Below are 22,179 nucleotides of genomic sequence, written 5' to 3' on the forward strand. Positions count from 1 at the left end.
TGTGGCGGAGGCTTTAATGCTAATTACCAATATATATATTTTTTTTAATTTAGAAAAAACTATTGTTCCCTAGTAGTAAAGCATTGAAAGTAAATATGCAGATGGTGGCGTCGGTCTTTCTGTCACCCAAACCGGAGTCCAGCTTGTTACCGGCAGCAACCGGCACAAAGGAGCGCTGCGAGACGCTCGTTTACGGCCGTAAACGCTGTACTGACCTCTCTCAGACGCAACGTGACGCTTCACTGCTATTTTGTTCTGCCGTAAGTTGGAGGTTGTTTCAAATTGTAGCCGCGTTCGTTGCTTCATTATGTTAAGTTGTACCTACTCTTAAAAAGGTGTCATAATAACAATTGATATCTAATATACAGTGTTTGAAAGGATTTAAACTCAAAACAAATTATTGATTCAAATAAAACACTTTAATACGATAATTTACATTAAAATAAACAGCAATGCGCTATAAAACCCGCGAAACAAACATTTACTTTCAACACCGAAACCCTTTTCTACCATTAAGACGAAGTATGAATGGCTAAGTTCGTCTTGCTTGTAATGATTACAATTATATTTAGTTCGATATAACAAAACTCTTCACAAACAATATAGTCAGATAAAATTCAAATATTAGTCAACAAACTGACAAATGTTATACTTAGACAGCAGAAAACTTAGCTACTAAGTCGTAAAAAGAGACTTTGATAATATCTTCGCTCAGTAAGTAAGCAGCTGCTGGACGAAACAGCGTCCTCAGACTAACGCACCGCGCCGCGAGCTTGATACGCCGCACCCGTAAGTTATGGTGGGTGCGGCGTATCGTGACCTGGGTGTGGTGAGATAGTCTTTTACGATTTTTAAAGTTGGTTTTATCCTGTAGCCGAACACTCCCTGCTAAAACAGAGACTGAAAGAATACCTATATTCGTTTGTTTGTCCCGCTCAGCAGAAAGTGTCGTAAGGATATGTTCAGCACTGCAGCTTGTCGTAGTCGCCGTCCTTGGCGCGCAGCAGCAGGAAGAGCAGCAGGTTGTACTCGGCAGAGGCGCCGCGCGCCAGCTTCAGCGTGCCCTCCAGCTGCTCGCGCCGCGCGTCCGCCTCGCGCAGCCGCTCCAGCGACGCGCCCAGGAACGACCGCAGCTGCACAACCGAACAAACATGCGAACGCTCTCAACTATTACTAACTTAGGGATATAATCAGGTAAGCAAAACAACTTGGTTGTCCCGTTTTTCAACAGTCGTAAAATAAAATACTTATCAAATATTTTTGGTTATGCCTGGCTAAAATCATTGTGATGCACAAGAATGTTTCTAATTATAATTCTAGTGAAAGATATTTATGCAAAACATGTGAACAGCGACTCAACTCAATTCAGGCGAGCGAACTTCCAGATATCTTCCCCCAATTTGGTGACGCACCTAAAGGTCCAACTTACAAATTGCTTCGTCAAACTTCTTGCCAAATAATTTACAACCGTTGGCGAAGTTCGAGTTCACGAATACCTTCGCAGAAAGTTATGACATACTTGCCGCCAGGGTCGTTAGGGCCACATCTACATTTTAAAGTGGGGGGGAGGCTACTTTACCTTAAGTATTCTTCTTTCCATTAGTTTTCTGTGTATCCACTCGAAAAGGTAAACAATAAATCCGATGACGAGCATTATGATATGAGGGAGAAGATCTGCAGATTGATAATATGATTGCAAAAATTCGACCGTGTAGGAATTCTCCGGTGACGCGATATCCAGATTAACCGCGCCATCTATTACGGCAATAGCATCTTGTGATTTATTCGGTAGAATGTAGGAAGTCGGCACAGAGAGCAAAACGAACGCAGCCGTCAGCACCCATAGCGCACTGGTGCTGCAAGGCAAGCTGTGCAGCGCCATCGGGACCTCCGCTCAGCACGCTGCCTGAGAAAGTCAGCGGTAAGTCGACCGTGAAGAAACCATAAAGTATCTTTTGATATACTTTAAAATATAATTTATTATTATTTTGGTCAAAATTGATTAGGTCGGCGTTATAAAATACGGTGACAAGATTTTTTTCTCTCCGGTTTGAAATGTAACATGACAGCGACATCTCAGCGACATATAAAAAGCCGTGAAACAAAACGCAAGTGCGACTTGCGTGTTCGAGGAGACTACATTGTTACACACGGTTTAAAAAGTAACTTAAACAGTTTTGCTAAAAATTAAAAAATTGTTCTGTCAGCTATGTGTCACTGTCATTCTGCTGTCATTTCGACGTAATACGGAAACGTCAAAATACAAAGGGTATTCAAAACTTTCAATTCTGTTTTCTGTCTAAAAAAACTACTGGGCCAGACGAAATTCAAAGAAACGTAAGCACAAATTGTTATTTTTTTGATGCACCCGATTAACATAGTAATTTTGCCACCATTCATAATTCGTGCATTGTTTACAAGCAGGTTCGCGATCGCCTCATTAATTCAGTTGCGTCGCAAATATTCTCACGGTATTTCCTCGTTCCTCAGGGTCACCTGTCATGGGCCGCGCGACACAAAGGAGCGCCCGCTGAGTCGACGAAATGAAGAAGGTGGTGCTGTTTAAGGGCGCGTCGGAGGAGTACGAGCGCGCGTTCCGCGAGCACAACTACGAGACGATCTTCGTGGAGCCGCTGCAGTTCACGTGCGTGAACCTGGAGGCGCTGGGCACGGCGCTGCGCGGCGAGTACGCGGGGCTGGTGCTGACGAGCGCGCGCGCGGCCGAGGCGGTGGCGCGCTGCTGGGACCCGGCGCGCTTCGTGGCGTGGAGCGCGCGCCGCGTCTACACCGTGGGCGACGCCACCGCGCACAAGATCAAGCTGCTGCTCGGCCTCGAGGCGCTGGGTGCGACCGCCGGCAATGCCGAGAACCTCGCTAAGGTCATTGTCAAAGAAAATGACAGCTCTAGCAAGTTCCTCTTCCCCTGTGGAAATTTACGATCCGAAACCCTCCCGACCATCCTTCAATCTAAAGGTATAGCGGTAGATTCTTTAACTGTTTATGAGACTAAGGAGAATGACAATTTGAAAGCAAATTTGATGGAGCTGGACGGTTCGACCCATGACCCGTGCTGTATGGTTTTCTTCAGTCCTTCGGGCTGTGAGTACATCCACCGGCAGCTGCAGACGTTCAGCAACAGGCTGACGGATCTGCCATATTTCGCAATTGGGAACTCTACTGCGCATAAAATTGAGAATTTGGGTGTGGAGATAGCTGGTGTAGCTGAAAAGCCGAGAGCAGAGAGTGTGATAGAGTCGGTACAGAAGTATTTTGCTGCGAGCACTAGTAGTTAGTGGCACTGTAGAGTACAAACAAGTAGTGACCCCGTGCCATTCAGTGTTTGGCCTATTTTAGATGCAGCTAAATTAATGTTGCTTGTAATAGTAATATTTCTTTTGAACATTTGAAGAGTGCAACAACAAGGTAATATGTATATAAAAGACTGATATATATAATCTGGTGGCCATGAAACAGCTTCAAATTTGCATTTCTGTAAAAAGTGTAACTAATTCCATTTAAATAAAGTAACTTTAGTAAATAACTCAATTATGTGCATGCAATAATATATAAATCTTATGAATAATGTATTCCCAGTGCAATTATTTAGAAATCATAAGCATTAGGTGTTGGTGTTGTTATATTTTTTTATTGTTTGTTATGATTCTTACACATATACAAAATTTGATAAAAAGTTATAAAAAGTAAGAGTAGTTTGATATTGACAACACCCACATCAATATTCTAATCACAGGGGGCGCCTGTATAACGGCGGTGGCGGTGGACACAGGAGCATTGCTCAACACCAGTTTGCATAATTCTCCTACAATATGGTATGCAAACATTTAAAGGTAACTGCCTCATAGTTATATTGCATACATACATACATACAATCACGCCTGTATCCCATAAAGGGGTAGGCAGAGCACTTAAAACTACTAAAGCTTCAGGGCCACTCTTGGCAAATAAGGGGTTAAAAGATAACGAAACTGTGGCATTGCAGTGACAGGTTGCCAGCCTCTCGCCTACGCCACAATTTAACCCATATCCCTTAGTCTCCTTCTACGACACCCACGGGAAGAAAGGGGGTGGTGAAATTCTTAACCCGTCACCACACAGGCATCTATATTGCAGTTTATATTAATTAGGCTTATGCTATGCGCCATTCAACTCCTAAAAACTTACCTACTAATACTAATATCGGGAGCTCGACAAAAATCAAAAAGGTAATCACGGTCTATATCCCGGTCAATATAAGTCTAATGAAAATAACCGTGAATCATTCAAAACTCTTAACTTACCTACTATTAAAATGTAGCCAATTTTGTTAATACAGTGACCCAAAAACACGACGGCAAACTTGACTAGTTAGACTGGCAATAGGACACGTTTAGAGGATCCATATGTAACGTGGGACGTGGTTATTAATTTACTTAAATTATTTGTACCATGAGGACAACACACTACATTTTAAATTAAAATCACTTTATAAAAGTCCAAACTATCACCGCCGCTGCTTTGAGATTCGTCGGACATCGACGTTCTGCGGCGGCCACGAGAGCCGCGCGGCGTGTGTCGCCGCGACACCTCCAGAGGCCCTGGGGCTAGTGCTGTGTGTCGGGCTCCCATAGACGTCGACGTTCTGCGGCGGCCACGAGAGCCCATTGTCGTGTGCGGAGCTCCCTTAGACATCGACGTCCGGTGGGGGCTCCCTGCGCGGCTCCCACGAGGGCCCGCGCGCGGCGTCCCAGCGCCGCGTCACGGCTGCGTACGTGGCCACCGCGCCGCCTACTACAAGCGCTGCGTTGCATACAGCTAGTGGCTAAAAAACAAGTAACAATTCGTTTATTGGCAGTTTTCGAAATGTTTTGTTACATTTTCTAGCTTATAGCACAGTATAATAAAGAGTACTATCGTAGTTATCGTACAGTATGGCCACTCCCGCTCCCCGCTGAAAGTGCCGCACGCCCGCTTTCAGTTACCGCCTGTCAAGAACGAATGAAAGAGGTCGACTGGTCGCAGTCTTACGCATACGAGCATGGTACGCGTACACCTACACGAGCTTAGACTGTGCGTACGAAACGAAGAACGCGCCTCTTTCGTATATTTGATGGCCATCCATTGTCCGAGGACTCCGAGGTGTGCTTATAGCCTGGATGGATCGATCGCAACAGAACTCACAGCATGCACGTAGGAGACGAAGCCGCGCAGCTCGCACAGCGTGAGGCTGAGAGTGCCGCTGAGCACCAGCAGCGCGCCGAGGACCGAGCTGCCCACAACGTCCTGTAACAGCAGGTAAACTTCAGTTGGTCACTGTCTTCTATATGACGTGTTCTTGGACTACCAGCAACTTGTACAATAATATCCTACTCAATGCCCAAACCCTACAAAACGCCTCTGAGAAGCACGACGTCAACACAAACCGGAGTTGGGCGGGACATGTTGCTAGGCAGAGTGATGGCAGATGGACTAAAATGTTAACAGAATGGTGGCCGCTCACAGAAGTAAGAAGCGCTTGGCATCCGTTAGCTCGTTGGGTGGACGACATCCGGAAATTTGCAGGTCACAACTGGAGGAGACTAGCTCAGGACCGGGACGAGTGGCGTACTAGAAGAGAGGCCTATGCTCAGCAGCATAAAGGGCTGATATAATGATGATGATGATGATGAACACAAACCGAGGATTTTCACGTGGCAGTTCCCTTGTTGTGGGACGTGGGTGCTGTCCGAAGATATTTCAAAGGAACCAATCAATCCTTATTACTTAGGCACGTCTCCCTGTCATAGGCATATAGATTGGGTTTTGAAAAAGGCAAGTTGTTTTGTTATCTTTCTGCATACTCACGCAGTAGAGCCAGGCGTGCGGCGCGAACAGCGGCGCCCCGAGCAGCGTGGCCGTGAGCTGCACGGCCAGCAGCCCCGCGGCGAGGAAGGCCAGGCTCGCCGCCCCCGCCGCCATACTCACGCAGTAGAGCCAGCCCCGCGGCGAGGAAGGCCAGGCTCGCCGCCCCCGCCGCCATACTCACGCAGTAGAGCCAGCCCCGCGGCGAGGAAGGCCAGGCTCGCCGCCCCCGCCGCCATACTCACGCAGTAGAGCCAGCCCCGCGGCGAGGAAGGCCAGGCTCGCCGCCCCCGCCGCCATACTCACGCAGTAGAGCCAGCCCCGCGGCGAGGAAGGCCAGGCTCGCCGCCCCCGCCGCCATACTCACGCAGTAGAGCCAGCCCCGCGGCGAGGAAGGCCAGGCTCGCCGCCCCCTCCGCCATACTCACGCAGTAGAGCCAGGCGTGCGGCGCGAACAGCGGCGCCCCGAGCAGCGTGGCCGTGAGCTGCACGGCCAGCAGCCCCGCGGCGAGGAAGGCCAGGCTCGCCGCCCCCGCCGCCATACTCACGCAGTAGAGCCAGCCCCGCGGCGAGGAAGGCCAGGCTCGCCGCCCCCTCCGCCATACTCACGCAGTAGAGCCAGCCCCGCGGCGAGGAAGGCCAGGCTCGCCGCCCCCTCCGCCATACTCACGCAGTAGAGCCAGCCCCGCGGCGAGGAAGGCCAGGCTCGCCGCCCCCGCCGCCATACTCACGCAGTAGAGCCAGGCGTGCGGCGAGGAAGGCCAGGCTCGCCGCCCCCTCCGCCATACTCACGCAGTAGAGCCAGCCCCACGGCGAGGAAGGCCAGGCTCGCCGCCCCCTCCGCCATACTCACGCAGTAGAGCCAGCCCCGCGGCGAGGAAGGCCAGGCTCGCCGCCCCCTCCGCCATACTCACGCAGTAGAGCCAGCCCCACGGCGAGGAAGGCCAGGCTCGCCGCCCCCTCCGCCATACTCACGCAGTAGAGCCAGGCGTGCGGCGAGGAAGGCCAGGCTCGCCGCCCCCTCCGCCATACTCACGCAGTAGAGCCAGCCCCGCGGCGAGGAAGGCCAGGCTCGCCGCCCCCTCCGCCATACTCACGCAGTAGAGCCAGGCGTGCGGCGCGAACAGTGGCGCCCCGAGCAGCGTGGCCGTGAGCTGCACTGCCAGCAGCCCCACGGCGAGGAAGGCCAGGCTCGCCGCCCCCGCCGCCAGCGCAGCCGCGCCCGCGCAGCCGCCGCCCGCCAGGAACAGCACGGCCGAGCACAAGCAGCCCAGCTGCGAATACAAGCGGGTTTGGACGCAAGTACAAGAATGTTTTTTGTTGACAGAATCTAGCTAAACCAACCAAGCAACCTAGGCTGTGCTGTGCTACGTAAGAACAGTGAGCAACCGCTCAAGCTTCAACTGCAAGCTTCAGCGTAAGTGCGTTTCAACATTATCTGAGCCGATATCGGATGTCGGACCGATATCCCATACATTACAGGCGACATCTTGAAATGTTTTCATTTAAATCCCCACATTCGATATCGGATCGGATAATGTGAAAACGGACTAATGCTGAACATTTGTAAGGATCCATCGACGGTCTGATGATGGTCATGGTGCGTTTTCACATAATCCTATCGGATGTCGGAAGGATTTCATAGGCAAAAATCAAAAATGGCGGCTTAAATGTATGGGATATCGGTCCTACATCCGATATCGGATCGGATAAAACGCACTTACGAGCTAGGATTTAATTTCTAATGTCATGTTGATTTTTTTTTCACCCCTGAAGTGAAAATTGATCATACAATTATTATATTTAATCACCGTTTGATCGCCGCCAAGCCGTCAAGTTACCTACATAAGGCCGTCAATGGAAAGCAGTTTGTTAAGGTTTGTTGGATATCTACGGTACCTATCCCGTAGCCACCAACAGTAGAGTAACATGCGCGTTGCTCAACCTGTACACACTAAAATTGTTAAGTACCTACATAAAAATGTCATACAATGTGGCAAATACTCACGATAGCAATCAGCTTCATGATTCCCTCAGGAGAGCTCAAGTAGTCGCTGTTCGCGTAATACTCCCGCAGCACTTCCATCTCGGTCTCCGCCGCCATCTTGGATTTCCAATCTACACTAGAACACTCAGCAACCGATCACCACCTTCCGATCCCGCATAATTTAGCAAGTACCTAGTAAAATCATCACAGAAGAGGACCAATTGTCAACTCATTTGTTTTACGACAATACCTCTACTTAATCACAAACTTTCATGTAAGTATCACTTTTGGACTGATCAGCGCTTTTAGCGTGAGTGTAGAACTGGCTCTGTCGCATCAATACGGAAGACCGGCTCAGAGACAACTACCTACGATACGATATGCTATTTGAAGCGCCTACGATTTTAGCTAGGTACCTAAAATACCTACTCTTGGATGCAGGCCCTGACAGCTAGGCTAAAATAGTTCACCAATGTATTTTTACTCACAAAAAATTACAATTCAGGATGTGAAAGAGTTTGCGGGGAATGGGCAGCGGCGATGTGCGCAAGCGATGCCAAGACTGACGTGAATAAGGATTTAGATAAAGTTAATTGTGTACTCGTGTTATCCACTCAGCTTTGATAACGAAAGGATAAAATTAGCCGTGATTTGTTATGATAATTTCGATATCATCAATTTACAAATTAAATTGATGATTCATGGTCCTTATTGCAAAGCACGTAAGGTGCTAGGATAATTAACAATGTTGGTGGCAGTACAGGTATGAGCTTAACTTGATGGTCGTCGTGATGAGATATCCTACAATAGACCTTGGCTTGTCGAATTAGTGGTAATACTTATTGTCCTAAATACACTGTCTTTGGTTTTGATAAGATAGAAGTTTAAGAAAGGACTGCCAATCTCCATCGCAACGGCATTGCTTTTCCAGCAAGAACAAACTACGAATTAGTACTTAATTATAATAAGTGGCAGCCCAATATTACCTATAATTAATACGAAATGTGTACATATCTTACCAAAAAGATAAATACGTAAACAATATTTTTTATTAGAATTTGTTTGTATCGCAAAAGGATTAGGTACCTAGTCTTGATTTCCGATAACCGGACCGAATCCACATACCAATCTAATGGATCGCATTATGTATTACAGAACGATTTTACTCGTAGCACGCTTATCGCGATATCATATCTTTGCTGTCTAAACAAAGTGCCGCGTTTGACGATTAGGAGGCAATTGAAAAAAAAAATACGGAACCCTAAAATAGTTATTTTCCCCTCACTAGCTCGGAAACACGTGTTTTGTCCTTTAATACCAGCGGGTAAAAACGCATTTTATCCACTAGTGGGTAAAGTAATTTGACCTTGAATAAAGTCAAATTAACTGCTTTAAAATTGATAAAAGTAGGTGAATCTAGTAATAAAGATAATTTACTACCTGTGGAACTACTGGAAGCAGTGATAAACACATTTTTTGCGTTGTAGTTTCCTCGCTATAATAGTGAAGGGAAAAGTTTTGTGTTACACTCGGGTGCAAATGTATTTTACTTCTCGTGTGTTAAAAAACTCGCAAGTTCAGGATTCTATTCTCGAACCACTCGCTTCGCTCGTGGTTCAACTATAGAATCCTTTCACTTGATCGTTTCTCAATTCCACACTCGGCGTTAAAATACAACTTTGCCCCCTTGTATAACAAATGATATCGCTTATCTACCTAACATATTATCTAGTACAGTACTACTAGCCGTGATCTGATACTATACCTACCTACTGTTATTTCATTTGTAAAGACTCCGCCACATAGAGCGTTTTGAGAACGGGGTGCGATGCGAGCGTGCCGCCAGCGGGCCGATACGATCGCATTTGAGCAGTCGCCATAATATAGTGTTGCTTCTTGGGTAAGACTCGTGAAGTTAGTGTCGCACGCGCCGCTCTTATCGTGTCCCGCACTCTAAACGCTCCTGTGTGACGAAGCCTTAAAAATAACTGTTGTAAGATATAGTTTAATTAGAAAGAAGGAATCAACGCGGTTTTAGAATTAATTCTACTCAGAATATATTTCACGATTTTTCATGGATATATTCAAAGTTCTAAAACAAATTATCACTGGCGACTGCTGACACAAGAGTCTAGCAACAGCACGTCCAGAATTTTGTGCTACTAAATATCAGTACAAGTGTAGAGGTACGCAAGTTCTGTCCCTTTATCATGTTACCTGCTTTATAAAAGTACTCCGATTCATTAAAATACATTTTTGAATTTTGTAAAACTTAATAGGACTCGTAAATAAATATGGCCAGACGCCAAAATAAAACGACAAACTGTATAAAAACCATATATTATAATTAAAATTGAAAAGTAAAAATCACTCGCACATAGTCTGTTTATGAGATCGTAGAACCGGAGCGGGCCGGTGATATGTCGCGCGGCGCGGCGGCGGCCACGGGAGGGCGGACAGTATAAAATTATTTCCTATAACAATGTTAGTACATTTTTCCTTAACCTAGGGCGGGGCGGGCCCGGGCTCGTGCTCCTACACTACGGGACGGCCGGCCTTCACTATAAGGGGTGCTGGCGGCTCGTGGAGGGCACGGGCGCGTGCGCGTGCGCGTGCGCGTGCGCGTGCGCGTGCGCGGGCGGCGCGGCGGGCACGGCGCGGTAGGCGGCGCGCCCGGAGGCGGAGGAGCGCGTGGAGCCGCGCGCGTGCGCCGCGCCCGCCGCCAGGCTGGGCGGCCGCGCCGCCGCCACGCACGCGCGCACGCGCAGCCCCACCAGCGTCAGGCACACGCACGCCGCGCTCAACCCCAACCCCTGCAAACGCAAAACTCACATAAATACTTCCTGCGATAATCATCAAATGTTAAGTGTCGAGGTGTATGGGGAGCACCACACGAATTCAAACGAGACAGACCGCTTTGGATGATTTTATTCGATTGCCATGTGGGCCGCTGACGCCCCACATGATTCCATAGAGATCCGATTTGAAATTCTGTAGTCTCGGTACTGGCGCAGTCTGTAGGATGGCACGTCTTAGCTTAAAATTATTGTATATACTTGTCGATTTTCTACAATTGCCAACAAAAAATTATGTGAATAATCATCACGTCCGTCTGAATGTAAACGTCACATCATCTTCTCCAAATAAGCCTCATACTAGTCATACCTCTTTCTTGAGAAAAAATTGTCTCTTCAACCCAGCATTTTCAGGTCTGCTTTCCAATGCAGTTATCCCAATTTAGTATTCATCTTGAGATTGTTCTCTTATGTCCGCACTTCAGTGTAGCGCACAGCGTTCAGGTAGCTATGATTTGTTAAAACTTTTTAGCAATGAGGTCAAGACATCTATTTCCGTCTTAGTTTGCCAGTCTACCATACCAAAACTTATCACCCGAAGTATCGTACTCACCGAGGCAGTGAACAGGAGCGCCATCAGCGAGGTGGGCGCGAGCCGGTACTCGGGCAGGAACAGCGCGTGCAGCGAGCCCGCGCCGCCCGCCAGCAGCGCGCTGCCGCTCCACGCGTGCACCGCCATGCCCTGGAAACATGACAGACTACTTGAGACGTTTCTGCCAACACGCTAGTTAGTGATCATTTATTGGAGGTATCTAGTTATCTACTCTCTATTACTCGTACCAATCTATTTGCAAATATTTTCAAAATTTTGCCATATACGGTAGCCATGATAGCACAACTTCTAAATCTACTTGCGTTACTCATAATGAGTTGTTCATCCAATATTTTAGATCATGGACCTCTATCTTTACAGAACAGTCTGCTGCACTCTGATTGGGCTCAACATATCCACGCCGACCGCGGAATCAGACACCGCTACATATCACCAATTCACCATAAACTAAATTAATTTCGGATTGTCCTACGTACCGCCTGTCTCAGCAGTGCGCCCGGCAACCTGGCCACTCACCAGCTTGTCTTCGAGGCGGGCGCCTACTGCCTAGCACTCACCAGCTTGTCCCAGCGCAGCGGCAGCAGCGCGTCGAGCCCGGTGACGCGCAGCAGCAGCAGCGCCAGGTGCGCGAGCGCGCCGGTGACGGCCCCGAGCTGCAGCCGCGCACGGCAGCCGGCACTCACCAGCTTGTCCCAGCGCAGCGGCAGCAGCGCGTCGAGCCCGGTGACGCGCAGCAGCAGCAGCGCCAGGTGCGCGAGCGCGCCGGTGACGGCCCCGAGCTGCAGCCGCGCACGGCAGCCGGCACTCACCAGCTTGTCCCAGCGCAGCGGCAGCAGCGCGTCGAGCCCGGTGACGCGCAGCAGCAGCAGCGCCAGGTGCGCGAGCACGCCGGTGACGGCCCCGAGCTGCAGCCGCGCACGGCAGCCGGCACTCACCAGCTTGTCCCAGCGCAGCGGCAGCAGCGCGTCGAGCCCGGTGACGCGCAGCAGCAGCAGCGCCAGGTGCGCGAGCGCGCCGGTGACGGCCCCGAGCTGCAGCCGCGCACGGCAGCCGGCACTCACCAGCTTGTCCCAGCGCAGCGGCAGCAGCGCGTCGAGCCCGGTGACGCGCAGCAGCAGCAGCGCCAGGTGCGCGAGCGCGCCGGTGACGGCCCCGAGCTGCAGCCGCGCACGGCAGCCGGCACTCACCAGCTTGTCCCAGCGCAGCGGCAGCAGCGCGTCGAGCCCGGTGACGCGCAGCAGCAGCAGCGCCAGGTGCGCGAGCACGCCGGTGACGGCCCCGAGCTGCAGCCGCGCACGGCAGCCGGCACTCACCAGCTTGTCCCAGCGCAGCGGCAGCAGCGCGTCGAGCCCGGTGACGCGCAGCAGCAGCAGCGCCAGGTGCGCGAGCGCGCCGGTGACGGCCCCGAGCTGCAGCCGCGCACGGCAGCCGGCACTCACCAGCTTGTCCCAGCGCAGCGGCAGCAGCGCGTCGAGCCCGGTGACGCGCAGCAGCAGCAGCGCCAGGTGCGCGAGCGCGCCGGTGACGGCCCCGAGCTGCAGCCGCGCACGGCAGCCGGCACTCACCAGCTTGTCCCAGCGCAGCGGCAGCAGCGCGTCGAGCCCGGTGACGCGCAGCAGCAGCAGCGCCAGGTGCGCGAGCGCGCCGGTGACGGCCCCGAGCTGCAGCCGCGCACGGCAGCCGGCACTCACCAGCTTGTCCCAGCGCAGCGGCAGCAGCGCGTCGAGCCCGGTGACGCGCAGCAGCAGCAGCGCCAGGTGCGCGAGCACGCCGGTGACGGCCCCGAGCTGCAGCCGCGCACGGCAGCCGGCACTCACCAGCTTGTCCCAGCGCAGCGGCAGCAGCGCGTCGAGCCCGGTGACGCGCAGCAGCAGCAGCGCCAGGTGCGCGAGCACGCCGGTGACGGCCCCGAGCTGCAGCCGCGCACGGCAGCCGGCACTCACCAGCTTGTCCCAGCGCAGCGGCAGCAGCGCGTCAAGCCCGGTGACGCGCAGCAGCAGCAGCGCCAGGTGCGCGAGCGCGCCGGTGACGGCCCCGAGCTGCAGCCGCGCACGGCAGCCGGCACTCACCAGCTTGTCCCAGCGCAGCGGCAGCAGCGCGTCGAGCCCGGTGACGCGCAGCAGCAGCAGCGCCAGGTGCGCGAGCGCGCCGGTGACGGCCCCGAGCTGCAGCCGCGCACGGCAGCCGGCACTCACCAGCTTGTCCCAGCGCAGCGGCAGCAGCGCGTCGAGCCCGGTGACGCGCAGCAGCAGCAGCGCCAGGTGCGCGAGCGCGCCGGTGACGGCCCCGAGCTGCAGCCGCGCACGGCAGCCGGCACTCACCAGCTTGTCCCAGCGCAGCGGCAGCAGCGCGTCGAGCCCGGTGACGCGCAGCAGCAGCAGCGCCAGGTGCGCGAGCGCGCCGGTGACGGCCCCGAGCTGCAGCCGCGCACGGCAGCCGGCACTCACCAGCTTGTCCCAGCGCAGCGGCAGCAGCGCGTCGAGCCCGGTGACGCGCAGCAGCAGCAGCGCCAGGTGCGCGAGCGCGCCGGTGACGGCCCCGAGCTGCAGCCGCGCACGGCAGCCGGCACTCACCAGCTTGTCCCAGCGCAGCGGCAGCAGCGCGTCGAGCCCGGTGACGCGCAGCAGCAGCAGCGCCAGGTGCGCGAGCGCGCCGGTGACGGCCCCGAGCTGCAGCCGCGCACGGCAGCCGGCACTCACCAGCTTGTCCCAGCGCAGCGGCAGCAGCGCGTCGAGCCCGGTGACGCGCAGCAGCAGCAGCGCCAGGTGCGCGAGCGCGCCGGTGACGGCCCCGAGCTGCAGCAGGCGCACGCGCGCCGCGCCCGGCAGCGCCCACACCTGCAGCCCCGCGCCCGCCCACACGCAGCTCGCGCAACCCAGTGAACACAGCTACAAACAACACATTACCACTAGAATGCTTCTTCAACTTCCACACACCGTAAAAGTCAGATATGCAGCAAATAATATATTTTTAGTAATGCAGAATTTATTTATTCTTATTCAAATTGTGTATATAGCAGCTTAGTTACTAAGGAAAAATATAATGAACCACTAGACCACTGGTATCTCATGTAAATGGAATGGGATACTATTTCAAAATGAATGCCACTTCTTATCACATTTAAAACATGTTCTCACAAGGAAATATTGTAGTTATGAATTAAAATGTACATTCTACACAGATAGAAAATATCTCTTCAACCAAAGAAACCTATTTGAACCAAGAGATATCCAGTTTCCCATATCAGGAAGATTTTAATTACTTGATATAAAACATAAAATGTCTCGATGTTTATTACTTACACTAACCATTTTATATCTTAACATGATTAGCAAAACAATCTTTTTTTAAAAACTTAATCATTTATTCCAAGAGCGTAAACGTTTTGTTCAGTGATAATTATTACTCAGAAGCAAATCAGCAAGTTCTTAAAAACAAGTATAATATTTCTTGGTTCTAAGTAATAAAATTGTTGTATTAAGAGTTATGACGGTTTTCGGTTAAGAGTTATGCATAATTAAAGTAAAAGTTAATGTTTCTTGGGGTGAAACAATTAGTTACTTACACCAAATATATACATTTTTCATTTTAAAAGTTCTGACAGTATTAGATGAAGATTTACATGTTTGAAGTTAGATTTAATGTTTCTTGGGGTGAAACAGTAAGTATCTTAAACCAAATATACTTACTTCTTGGATGTAATTTATCTTATTTCATTTAAAATATATAATTTCTTGAAATGAAATTTTATATTTCTTAGATTGAGTAAATAATGTTTGTAGCGAGGGTGCGCGCGGGGAGAGAAGGGAAAGCCGAAATGACGTGAGAGGTGTGTATTATGTTCAATAACCCGTACGTTACAAGCTTATAACTCAGAACGAAGACGAGTTCCTCAGCCAGTTAGAGAGAGAGAGAGAGAACTGGAGCGGAAGCACGTTTAGGATAGTCCTCAATAATAGCGCGTAGTTCCCAGAGGGAAGCAGGGGGCTATTATGTCGGAATTTGTATTCCTATGATTCGATACATATCAAGTTCCAACCGGCGAGCCTAACCAAATCGGGAAAAATCTTAACACCGCGATGTACGAATTCTATGGGCTGGGGTCAGCGCCATCTAGCGGGTTTTTTGGTAACTAAACCGGTGTCGCCGCTCGGCGCGCGAACTAAATCTTGAAGCAAAACTTTATTATTTTTCGATCTAAACGTGTTGATTCTCAAATGGAACTTGTAGGCATTAAATCAAGAATTTGTGATATGAAGCCAAGAATGTAATAAATCTTGACCTAAGTCCGTGTTGATTTTTTATTTAAAACCTGCTCGAATTATGAATGAAGTCTATAAGCATCAAACCAAGAATTATTATAATCAAGCCAAGATTGTTCTAAATCTTGAAGTAAAACCTTGATATTTTTTGATTTGAACTTGTTGATTCTCAAATGGAGCTTGTAGACATTAAATCAAGAATTTGTGACACAAAGCCAAGAACTTAATAAATCTTGACATAAATCTGTGTTTATTTTTGTTTTAAGTTATTCTGGAACTTTGAATGGAGTTGCAAAGCATCAAATCAAGAACTATTAAAATCAAGCCAAGATTGAACTAAATCTTGACGTAAAACCGTGTATTTTTTTATTTAAACTTTTATGTCTTGACTGTAGAACGTAAAAGTTAAATTAAGAAATTATGATTTCCTATTAAAAACGCAGAATTCTTGTAGTTAAATTGTGGTGAATCTTCTTTTAACAGGTTTTTATTTTTGCTTTAATAAAGGTTACTTGAACCAAAGACGTTTTTTAAGAACTAGCATATTCATACTAAAACGGTGTAATATTTTGTTGCAAATAAATACTTCTTTGATTCAAATCTGTCCTATTTGTACCAAATGTATATAAAGTTACGACTGAACAATTTTGATTCTTCTTTGAAAAAGGAATATCCCTTTAGGTTAAGAGTCCATGTTATTAGATGAAGAATTATATTATTCCTTTTAAATAACAGTGTTTGAGAGAGTTTTCCGTCTTAAATTAAAATATCTTTTCTATCTGTGTAGGGTGCAAAATATTTTAATTCCTGAAAAAAATCCTTTTAAAATCAAACAAGATTCTATTAGTAAGTGTTATGTTATGTTAGAAGTTAGTATTGCAATTTATTGAAATATATCACTCACATTTTGTTGCTCAGCAGGGTTCCTAAGAGTTAACATTTTCTCTACTTAAAGAACTCCTGCAGTATTTGGCTATTTGCAACCGCAACCATAAGTATGATGGACACTTTGTTGGTAAGTGTATATTCTTTATATGAATGTATATAATATATTGTTATCCATTCACAAAAGACATGGAGTTCTGCAGCTTACTTGTCCTTACATATAATAGTGGCATTCCATGCTCCTCCTGCGATAAGTTTGTTGGAATGTTGAGATGTCGAGGTGGTCGTTAGAGGTGAGGTGACTGACCGTAATGAAGAGCATGGCCGCGCCGTGCGCGGTGAGCAGATGGCGGCAGCGGCAGTAGACGGGCGCGAGCGGGCGCGGCGGCGGCGGCGGCGCGCGGGTGTAGTGCGCGTGCGAGTCCCACGAGCGCTCCGTGCCCGCGCCCGAGCCCGCGCCCGGCGAGCGCGCGCCCGAGCCCGCCGCGCCCGCGCCCGCCAGCCCGCCCAGCCCGCTGCCCGCGATCTCGAAGTCCTGCACCAAACCCGCGCTTGTACCCGCACCCGACTCTACCCGCCGGCCCGACTATAACATGCCAGAGTAAACCACCTGACCTCGCCCGCCCCGCCTGAGCAGGGACGCTTAACTGAACGTGGGGTTGGCCGCTCCGACAGTTTACCTAGCACCTGGCATATGCACGGGTTATCCTCTCAATCCCTGCAACTGTATCAATCATCAAATTCATATTTTTATGTGGAATTATAGCCAGGCGAAACCGATGCTGATGCAAGTGCCAGCATTTATGCAAACCTTTGATAGTTGCCAACCCCAATTGTGAACCTTACATAAGGTCCACAATTGTCCAGTTAAGAGTGCTGTTGTTAGTATGTTAAAGCAGAGTTAATTTAGTTTTCACCAATACCCGAGAGACAGTGGGGTAGCTAGGCATAAGCCAAGTCACATAATGCCCACATCCTTTCACTATTAGTGATAGCAAATACTTTATTATGAACACAAATTGAGGAGCCTCAGAGATGCAACTTAGCATATGTCCAGATTAGTTCACAAACAGCACCACCAAGAAAGTGATAAATGCAGAAGATGAGAAGAAATCAAAAGCATAGGATGGATAGATGTGAAATCATGAGCTTGAATATGTACAGTAGAACCCGGTTAAAACGATCACGTTTAATACGATTTCCCGCATATTACGCCATTTTACGCCGGTCCCTGCAATTTGAGACCTGTTTTCAAGACATCTTTTCACGCTTAATACGACTCGCGTCCCCGCTTAATACACCATCTAAAGCCCCTCACCTTGCATTACTTTACAACTTTATTTATGCGGGTGAGAAAAATTGGAACTACTTGTACTGTACTAATTACGAGATTCTGGCGACGCCGCCACCCGTAAAGATAAATTTCTTATTTATCGTCCTAACTCAGCGGTTAGTGCGATAGTTCGTACCTATCTACATACACTTCGCTTATTATCACTGCTGCGGTGTTGAGTTTCGGTCTTGAGTTTATGAATTTTTGTCCCATCTTTGGTTCAGTGATGTCAAGAATAAGAAAAAAGCATTATCGTTCCAAAAAAAAGTAACCATATTAAAAGTTTGCGACGAAACACAATTTTTTCACGTTTAATACGATTCCCCGTATAATACGCTTTTTTGGCTGGGTCCCCTCAGAATCGTTTTAAGCGGGTTCTACTGTAGTTCAATATGACTTAAAAATGCTAACTTCATGTCTACTTCATATCAGAACTCTGAATTTATTTTCTTTGCATAATGTAAGTTTCCATATCTTTATCAAAAATCTAGTCTGTGTTAAGAAGTGACCACTGTCACCAGTATACCCAAATTAAAATAATTTTAACTGCAGTGAAAGAGAAATTTAATAACTTCACTCTACTGTGCTAACCCTACCCAAATAATGTAAATTAATGTTATTGTATGTATACTCAAATTATACTATTAAATCTATAGAATTAGAACAATAATACCACTCTGTTGGCATAAAACATTAATGTTGAAGAAGATTAGAGTTTGCTGTGCAAAAACTTTAGGATAGACATTATTTGGATATTTTCAGACATGTAAGCATACAAAGAAATCAGATTTTCAAAGTTGTGCTCAGCTGTAGCTGTAACTACAGTGGAAGGAAAGCATTACAAATGATCCATGTTAAATTATTCACTGTAATCACACTCACTCACCTTGGCAAGCAGGCACTTAAAACAGATCTAGGGCACATTTACCAAGGCAAGAATAATATGCCTATTTGCATACAGATCATTCCAGTTAGAATCTAGAAGGAAACCCCATTGCCATTAAATATTTGGTTTAGTACAAGAGAAAGTATCCAAACTTTTAAAGCAACAATTACAGTTCAAGAGTTATTTATTGTAGAATTGGAAGACAAGGGATGGAGGACTAAAAGGGTGGGAGCGCTACAACACCTGTATGTCTTCGCCGCGGCAGCTAGTGGGCTCCAGGTCGCGAATCTCGTCCAGCAGCAGCTCCACCTCGTCCGTCGAGTACAGCTCGCTCACCGACACGTAGCGCGCCGCCGCCGCGTGCATCGCGCTCTACCGCAGCCTGCAGCCCGCAGCCATGCTCCGCCTGCACCCATAACACAACATAACCAACCCATCCACACCACCACTCCTATCGACCATCTCCGACCACAACTGCCGGGGCCTACCTCGCCCGCACGATGACATCGAGATTCCGTCCGGTCTGTAACCACATAATCCAGAGGCGGGGCTATCGTTTTATCGACGAAAAGCTAAACAAATTCAATCTAATGACGCTTTATGGGGACGCCATGTTTGTTATCATTTTTTGTCTATGGATCGACTTTTGAAGAGAGGAGTGGCGCCTGGGTGTGAAATAATTAATTTCGAGAAAATATCAAATAATTTACGCTTCCTACTAAAACTTAGAAGTTACTTGTAATTGTAGGTATTTTTCGCACATGAAAATAATACCTATTTCATCAAAATACATTAAATTAAAATGCAAAGCTGTTCAAGACTGTTTTATTTATGCCATAACACAAAAGCCGTTGTGCAGCATGGGCAATCGACAAGGGAGTGAACTGAAGAGCGAAACGAAACGGCGAATAAAATGTCAAAGTACTTTTGATTTACCTCTCGTGAAACTTGAAAGATAACTTTATTTTCGTGTAAATAAAAGCATTTACAATGATCAACTTATGACTTTAAATCATTTAATCCTTGACAAATTAAAATGATACTTAGCCTCTTTTAACTTGTAACCAATTTAGTTGGTAGTTGAATTTATAAAACCTGACGGTAAGTTTCACTAACGTTAAGAAATAGCTAATTAATGGTTGCATTCGCATCTTTTATTGGTTTTTATATGTATAGAGTTCTACTGTGTATAGTAAATAAGTTACCAACAAGTAATAAAGGTTACTTTTGTTATACTTAAGAAATATAACCTACGAATGTAAACAAAGAGTCTGTGTCCGGTAGATGCACATCCTGTGCACGATATGCAGCGACCTGGTGAACCCGGCCGAGAGCCTGTACGTCACCAAGTGCGGCCATCTCTTCCACCACCAGTGCCTCGCGCAATGGATCGAGAGGTACCTTGTTTATTTATATTATAGGCATGTATTCATTCTGATTCCTGATATCATTCAGTTAAAGACTTGGCACTAAAGTAATGTGAACTGATATCTTCCCTCCAGATCAAAATCTTGTCCACAATGCCGCAACAAGGTGACAGACCGGTGCATGTTCCGCATGTACCCCACGGTGTCGAACGAGAACTCGGGGGAGGATGCGGCGACCCTGCAGTCGCGGCTGGACGACGCCATGCTGCAGCTGCGGACACAGAAGACAGAACAGAAGGAACTGAGAGACAAGCTCACTGCTGCCACACAAGAGGCTAGCAAGAAAGAGTAAATTGCAAACCTAGTTAATCTAACTTTCCTCTATTTTTAAGTAACGGACTGAAAGGGTCTCAGCTTCTTCTTTAGTTCTCACTCAAATATAGTAATTTTGTGAATTGTATACCTTTAATGATAGTGTAATTATGATTATGAGACACATTGGGAGAAATTGGTTGAATTGGTGACTTGTGTATCCAAGAAAATTATATGTTTGTCTCAAACTCAATGTTTGTCACAGGGAGCTACTAAAAGCAGCAGAGAAGCGACTTGTGAGCCGGGATTCAGCCGTGTCAGCACTGCGGGAACAGCTAGAGTATGTCAAAATACAGAACAGAGAGACACAGCGGCTGAAGGAAGAAAATGAGGTGCTCAAGAAGAATATGCAGACTCTCAATGGGTAAATGAGACTTTTTTCAATTGCTTGCAGGAAGGAAAAGATTGATCACACCTGACCTACTGCTATGTATAATCATAGCTGGGCACCGTTAATCAAATAGTTAACTTCAATAATCGCTAATCTGTTACTATAAAAGTTAACTTCGTTAATCGTTAAAGCGATACATTTCAACCAATTTAATGGAAGTTAAAGTTAATTGATAATCCGTTAATCGCTATAAAAAACCCTACTCAACTATTTAGTATTTGCGTAAGTTTATATGTTACTGTAAAAGCCCGAAGTTCGCCAAAATTTCTTAAAAAAATCCCAGCTGTCAATTGGTAAAAGCAAAATGTTAATAAATATTGTTCTCTTTGGACATATCGACATTGGTTCGGTAAATTTTAGGTGTTTGAGCCGGAACTCAAGTTTCTTTAAATAAAACAGGAATAAAATATATTACCATTTCTTTTAATGGATTTAGTTACAATGAGAGGTTCTAATCTAGGACACGTAGCGGAGAGAGAATTTTGGTTAGAAAAGAAGGGTCGCTGGTGCCGCGCACCGTGCTTTTATAGTGTCGCGACGGGGGAAACCGCGGCGCTTCAGTCTTCATTCCTATTGGTCCGGCAGGTCGAGGCTCTGGCCGCTGCTCATTGGATCAGCGGGGTGACCGGAGGTTGGCTATCCTGTCTGTGTTGCCAGTCAGGGCGTTAACACTAGGTTTTATATGTTTTATTGGGTCAATCATGCGGTCGTAGTCATGGTACGTAGGTTCCTCGGATTGAGACAACTGTAATCGAAGTTGTGATCCACGGTAACTTGGTAGATAGCGCGGCCCGCCGAACTCTGCACTTTGGCCTGATAAGTGATTCAAAGGCACCAATTTGTCTGTACTGACTGTGAATTTACGTGAAAACCCTAGGTTTCGCCTTACTCCGGGCTTTTACAGTAGCGGTCAGAGCAAGTTTTACTCGGCGCGTGCGGAACTGGATTAACGATTAACGGGCTCGAAGAAATTTAACGGAAGTTAACGAATCCGTTAACATTCTTTAAAGTTAACTTAAAAGTTAATCCGTTAACCAAAATGTTAACTTCGTTAATTAACGATTAACGGATTAACGAGTTAATGCCCAGCTATGTGTATAATTCGTTCAACAGAATGTTAATAATATCCGCCATGTGTATCCCTTACCTTTAGATTAAAATGTCTAAAAGGGCCTCTGTGCTGTTGGCTTCGGCCCCACGCATGCCTCCCAAAGGTCCGGGACCCCATGGTCCCGAGATATGGAAAAGACAAACAAATAATAATAGTATACTTTATTGTGCACCACTTATTAAAAGGAAATTACATTAATAAAACCATTAAAACTAGGTAACAACAGGCGGTCTTATCGCTTAAAAGCGATCTCTACCAGACAACCTTTGGGTAGCAGGAAACAAATTACCAGAAACAATGAAACCATACCACTGAGCTAATCTGTTTTGTTTCCAACTA

At 47.7% G+C, this 22,179-nt stretch overlaps 5 protein-coding genes across 5 annotated transcripts in view; 2 read left to right on the forward strand and 3 right to left on the reverse strand.

The window, feature by feature from the left end:
- Positions 1-400: 400 nt before the first annotated feature.
- Positions 401-1,882, reverse strand: LOC125234717. The gene is made up of 2 exons (XM_048141080.1): positions 1,580-1,882; positions 401-1,133 (listed from the first exon to the last, which is right to left on the reverse strand). The coding sequence occupies exons 1-2, from the start codon at positions 1,880-1,882 to the stop codon at positions 963-965; spliced, it is 474 nt and encodes a 157-aa protein (XP_047997037.1). The 3' UTR covers positions 401-962.
- A 365-nt stretch (positions 1,883-2,247) lies between these two features.
- Positions 2,248-3,705, forward strand: LOC125234715 (uroporphyrinogen-III synthase-like). The gene is made up of 2 exons (XM_048141078.1): positions 2,248-2,337; positions 2,491-3,705. The coding sequence occupies exon 2, from the start codon at positions 2,544-2,546 to the stop codon at positions 3,291-3,293; it is 750 nt and encodes a 249-aa protein (XP_047997035.1). The 5' UTR covers positions 2,248-2,337; positions 2,491-2,543; the 3' UTR covers positions 3,294-3,705.
- Positions 3,706-3,993: 288 nt separating this feature from the next.
- Positions 3,994-8,368, reverse strand: LOC125234716. The gene is made up of 5 exons (XM_048141079.1): positions 8,314-8,368; positions 7,847-8,017; positions 6,936-7,112; positions 5,179-5,280; positions 3,994-4,819 (listed from the first exon to the last, which is right to left on the reverse strand). The coding sequence occupies exons 2-5, from the start codon at positions 7,940-7,942 to the stop codon at positions 4,682-4,684; spliced, it is 513 nt and encodes a 170-aa protein (XP_047997036.1). The 5' UTR covers positions 7,943-8,017; positions 8,314-8,368; the 3' UTR covers positions 3,994-4,681.
- A 1,781-nt stretch (positions 8,369-10,149) lies between these two features.
- On the reverse strand, positions 10,150-18,965 carry LOC125234865. The gene is made up of 5 exons (XM_048141288.1): positions 18,843-18,965; positions 16,688-16,915; positions 11,791-14,121; positions 11,234-11,362; positions 10,150-10,638 (listed from the first exon to the last, which is right to left on the reverse strand). The coding sequence occupies exons 1-5, from the start codon at positions 18,963-18,965 to the stop codon at positions 10,387-10,389; spliced, it is 3,063 nt and encodes a 1,020-aa protein (XP_047997245.1). The 3' UTR covers positions 10,150-10,386.
- A 123-nt stretch (positions 18,966-19,088) lies between these two features.
- LOC125234866 (E3 ubiquitin-protein ligase TRAIP-like) overlaps positions 19,089-22,179 on the forward strand; it is an 8,736-nt gene continuing 5,645 nt past the window's right edge. The window contains exons 1-4 of the mRNA XM_048141289.1: positions 19,089-19,700; positions 19,884-19,996; positions 20,102-20,314; positions 20,544-20,702. Coding sequence (XP_047997246.1) covers positions 19,884-19,996; positions 20,102-20,314; positions 20,544-20,702 — 485 coding nt within the window. The 5' untranslated portion in view covers positions 19,089-19,700. The remainder of the gene's footprint in view (positions 19,701-19,883; positions 19,997-20,101; positions 20,315-20,543; positions 20,703-22,179) is intronic.

Source organism: Leguminivora glycinivorella, chromosome 16 (genome assembly GCF_023078275.1).
Source record: "Leguminivora glycinivorella isolate SPB_JAAS2020 chromosome 16, LegGlyc_1.1, whole genome shotgun sequence".
In the NCBI taxonomy this organism is placed as follows: domain Eukaryota; kingdom Metazoa; phylum Arthropoda; class Insecta; order Lepidoptera; family Tortricidae; genus Leguminivora; species Leguminivora glycinivorella.

Excerpts from the sequence above, each read along its gene's own strand:
- LOC125234715 (XM_048141078.1), top strand. The coding sequence starts at position 2,544 with ATGAAGAAGGTGGTGCTGTTTAAGGGCGCGTCGGAGGAGTACGAGCGC.
- LOC125234865 (XM_048141288.1), bottom strand. The coding sequence starts at position 18,965 with ATGCACGCGGCGGCGGCGCGCTACGTGTCGGTGAGCGAGCTGTACTCG. Across the intron at positions 16,916-18,842 it reads GCCGCGGCGAAGACATACAG|GACTTCGAGATCGCGGGCAG; the intron begins GTGTTGTAGCGC and ends GGTTTGGTGCAG. Across the intron at positions 10,639-11,233 it reads CGCTCCTGTTCACTGCCTCG|GGGTTGGGGTTGAGCGCGGC; the intron begins GTGAGTACGATA and ends TTGCGTTTGCAG.
- LOC125234717 (XM_048141080.1), bottom strand. The coding sequence starts at position 1,882 with ATGGCGCTGCACAGCTTGCCTTGCAGCACCAGTGCGCTATGGGTGCTG. Across the intron at positions 1,134-1,579 it reads TGGAAAGAAGAATACTTAAG|CTGCGGTCGTTCCTGGGCGC; the intron begins GTAAAGTAGCCT and ends TCGGTTGTGCAG.
- LOC125234716 (XM_048141079.1), bottom strand. The coding sequence starts at position 7,942 with ATGGCGGCGGAGACCGAGATGGAAGTGCTGCGGGAGTATTACGCGAAC. Across the intron at positions 7,113-7,846 it reads TCATGAAGCTGATTGCTATC|CTGGGCTGCTTGTGCTCGGC; the intron begins GTGAGTATTTGC and ends TTGTATTCGCAG. Across the intron at positions 5,281-6,935 it reads CGCACGCCTGGCTCTACTGC|GACGTTGTGGGCAGCTCGGT; the intron begins GTGAGTATGGCG and ends CTGCTGTTACAG.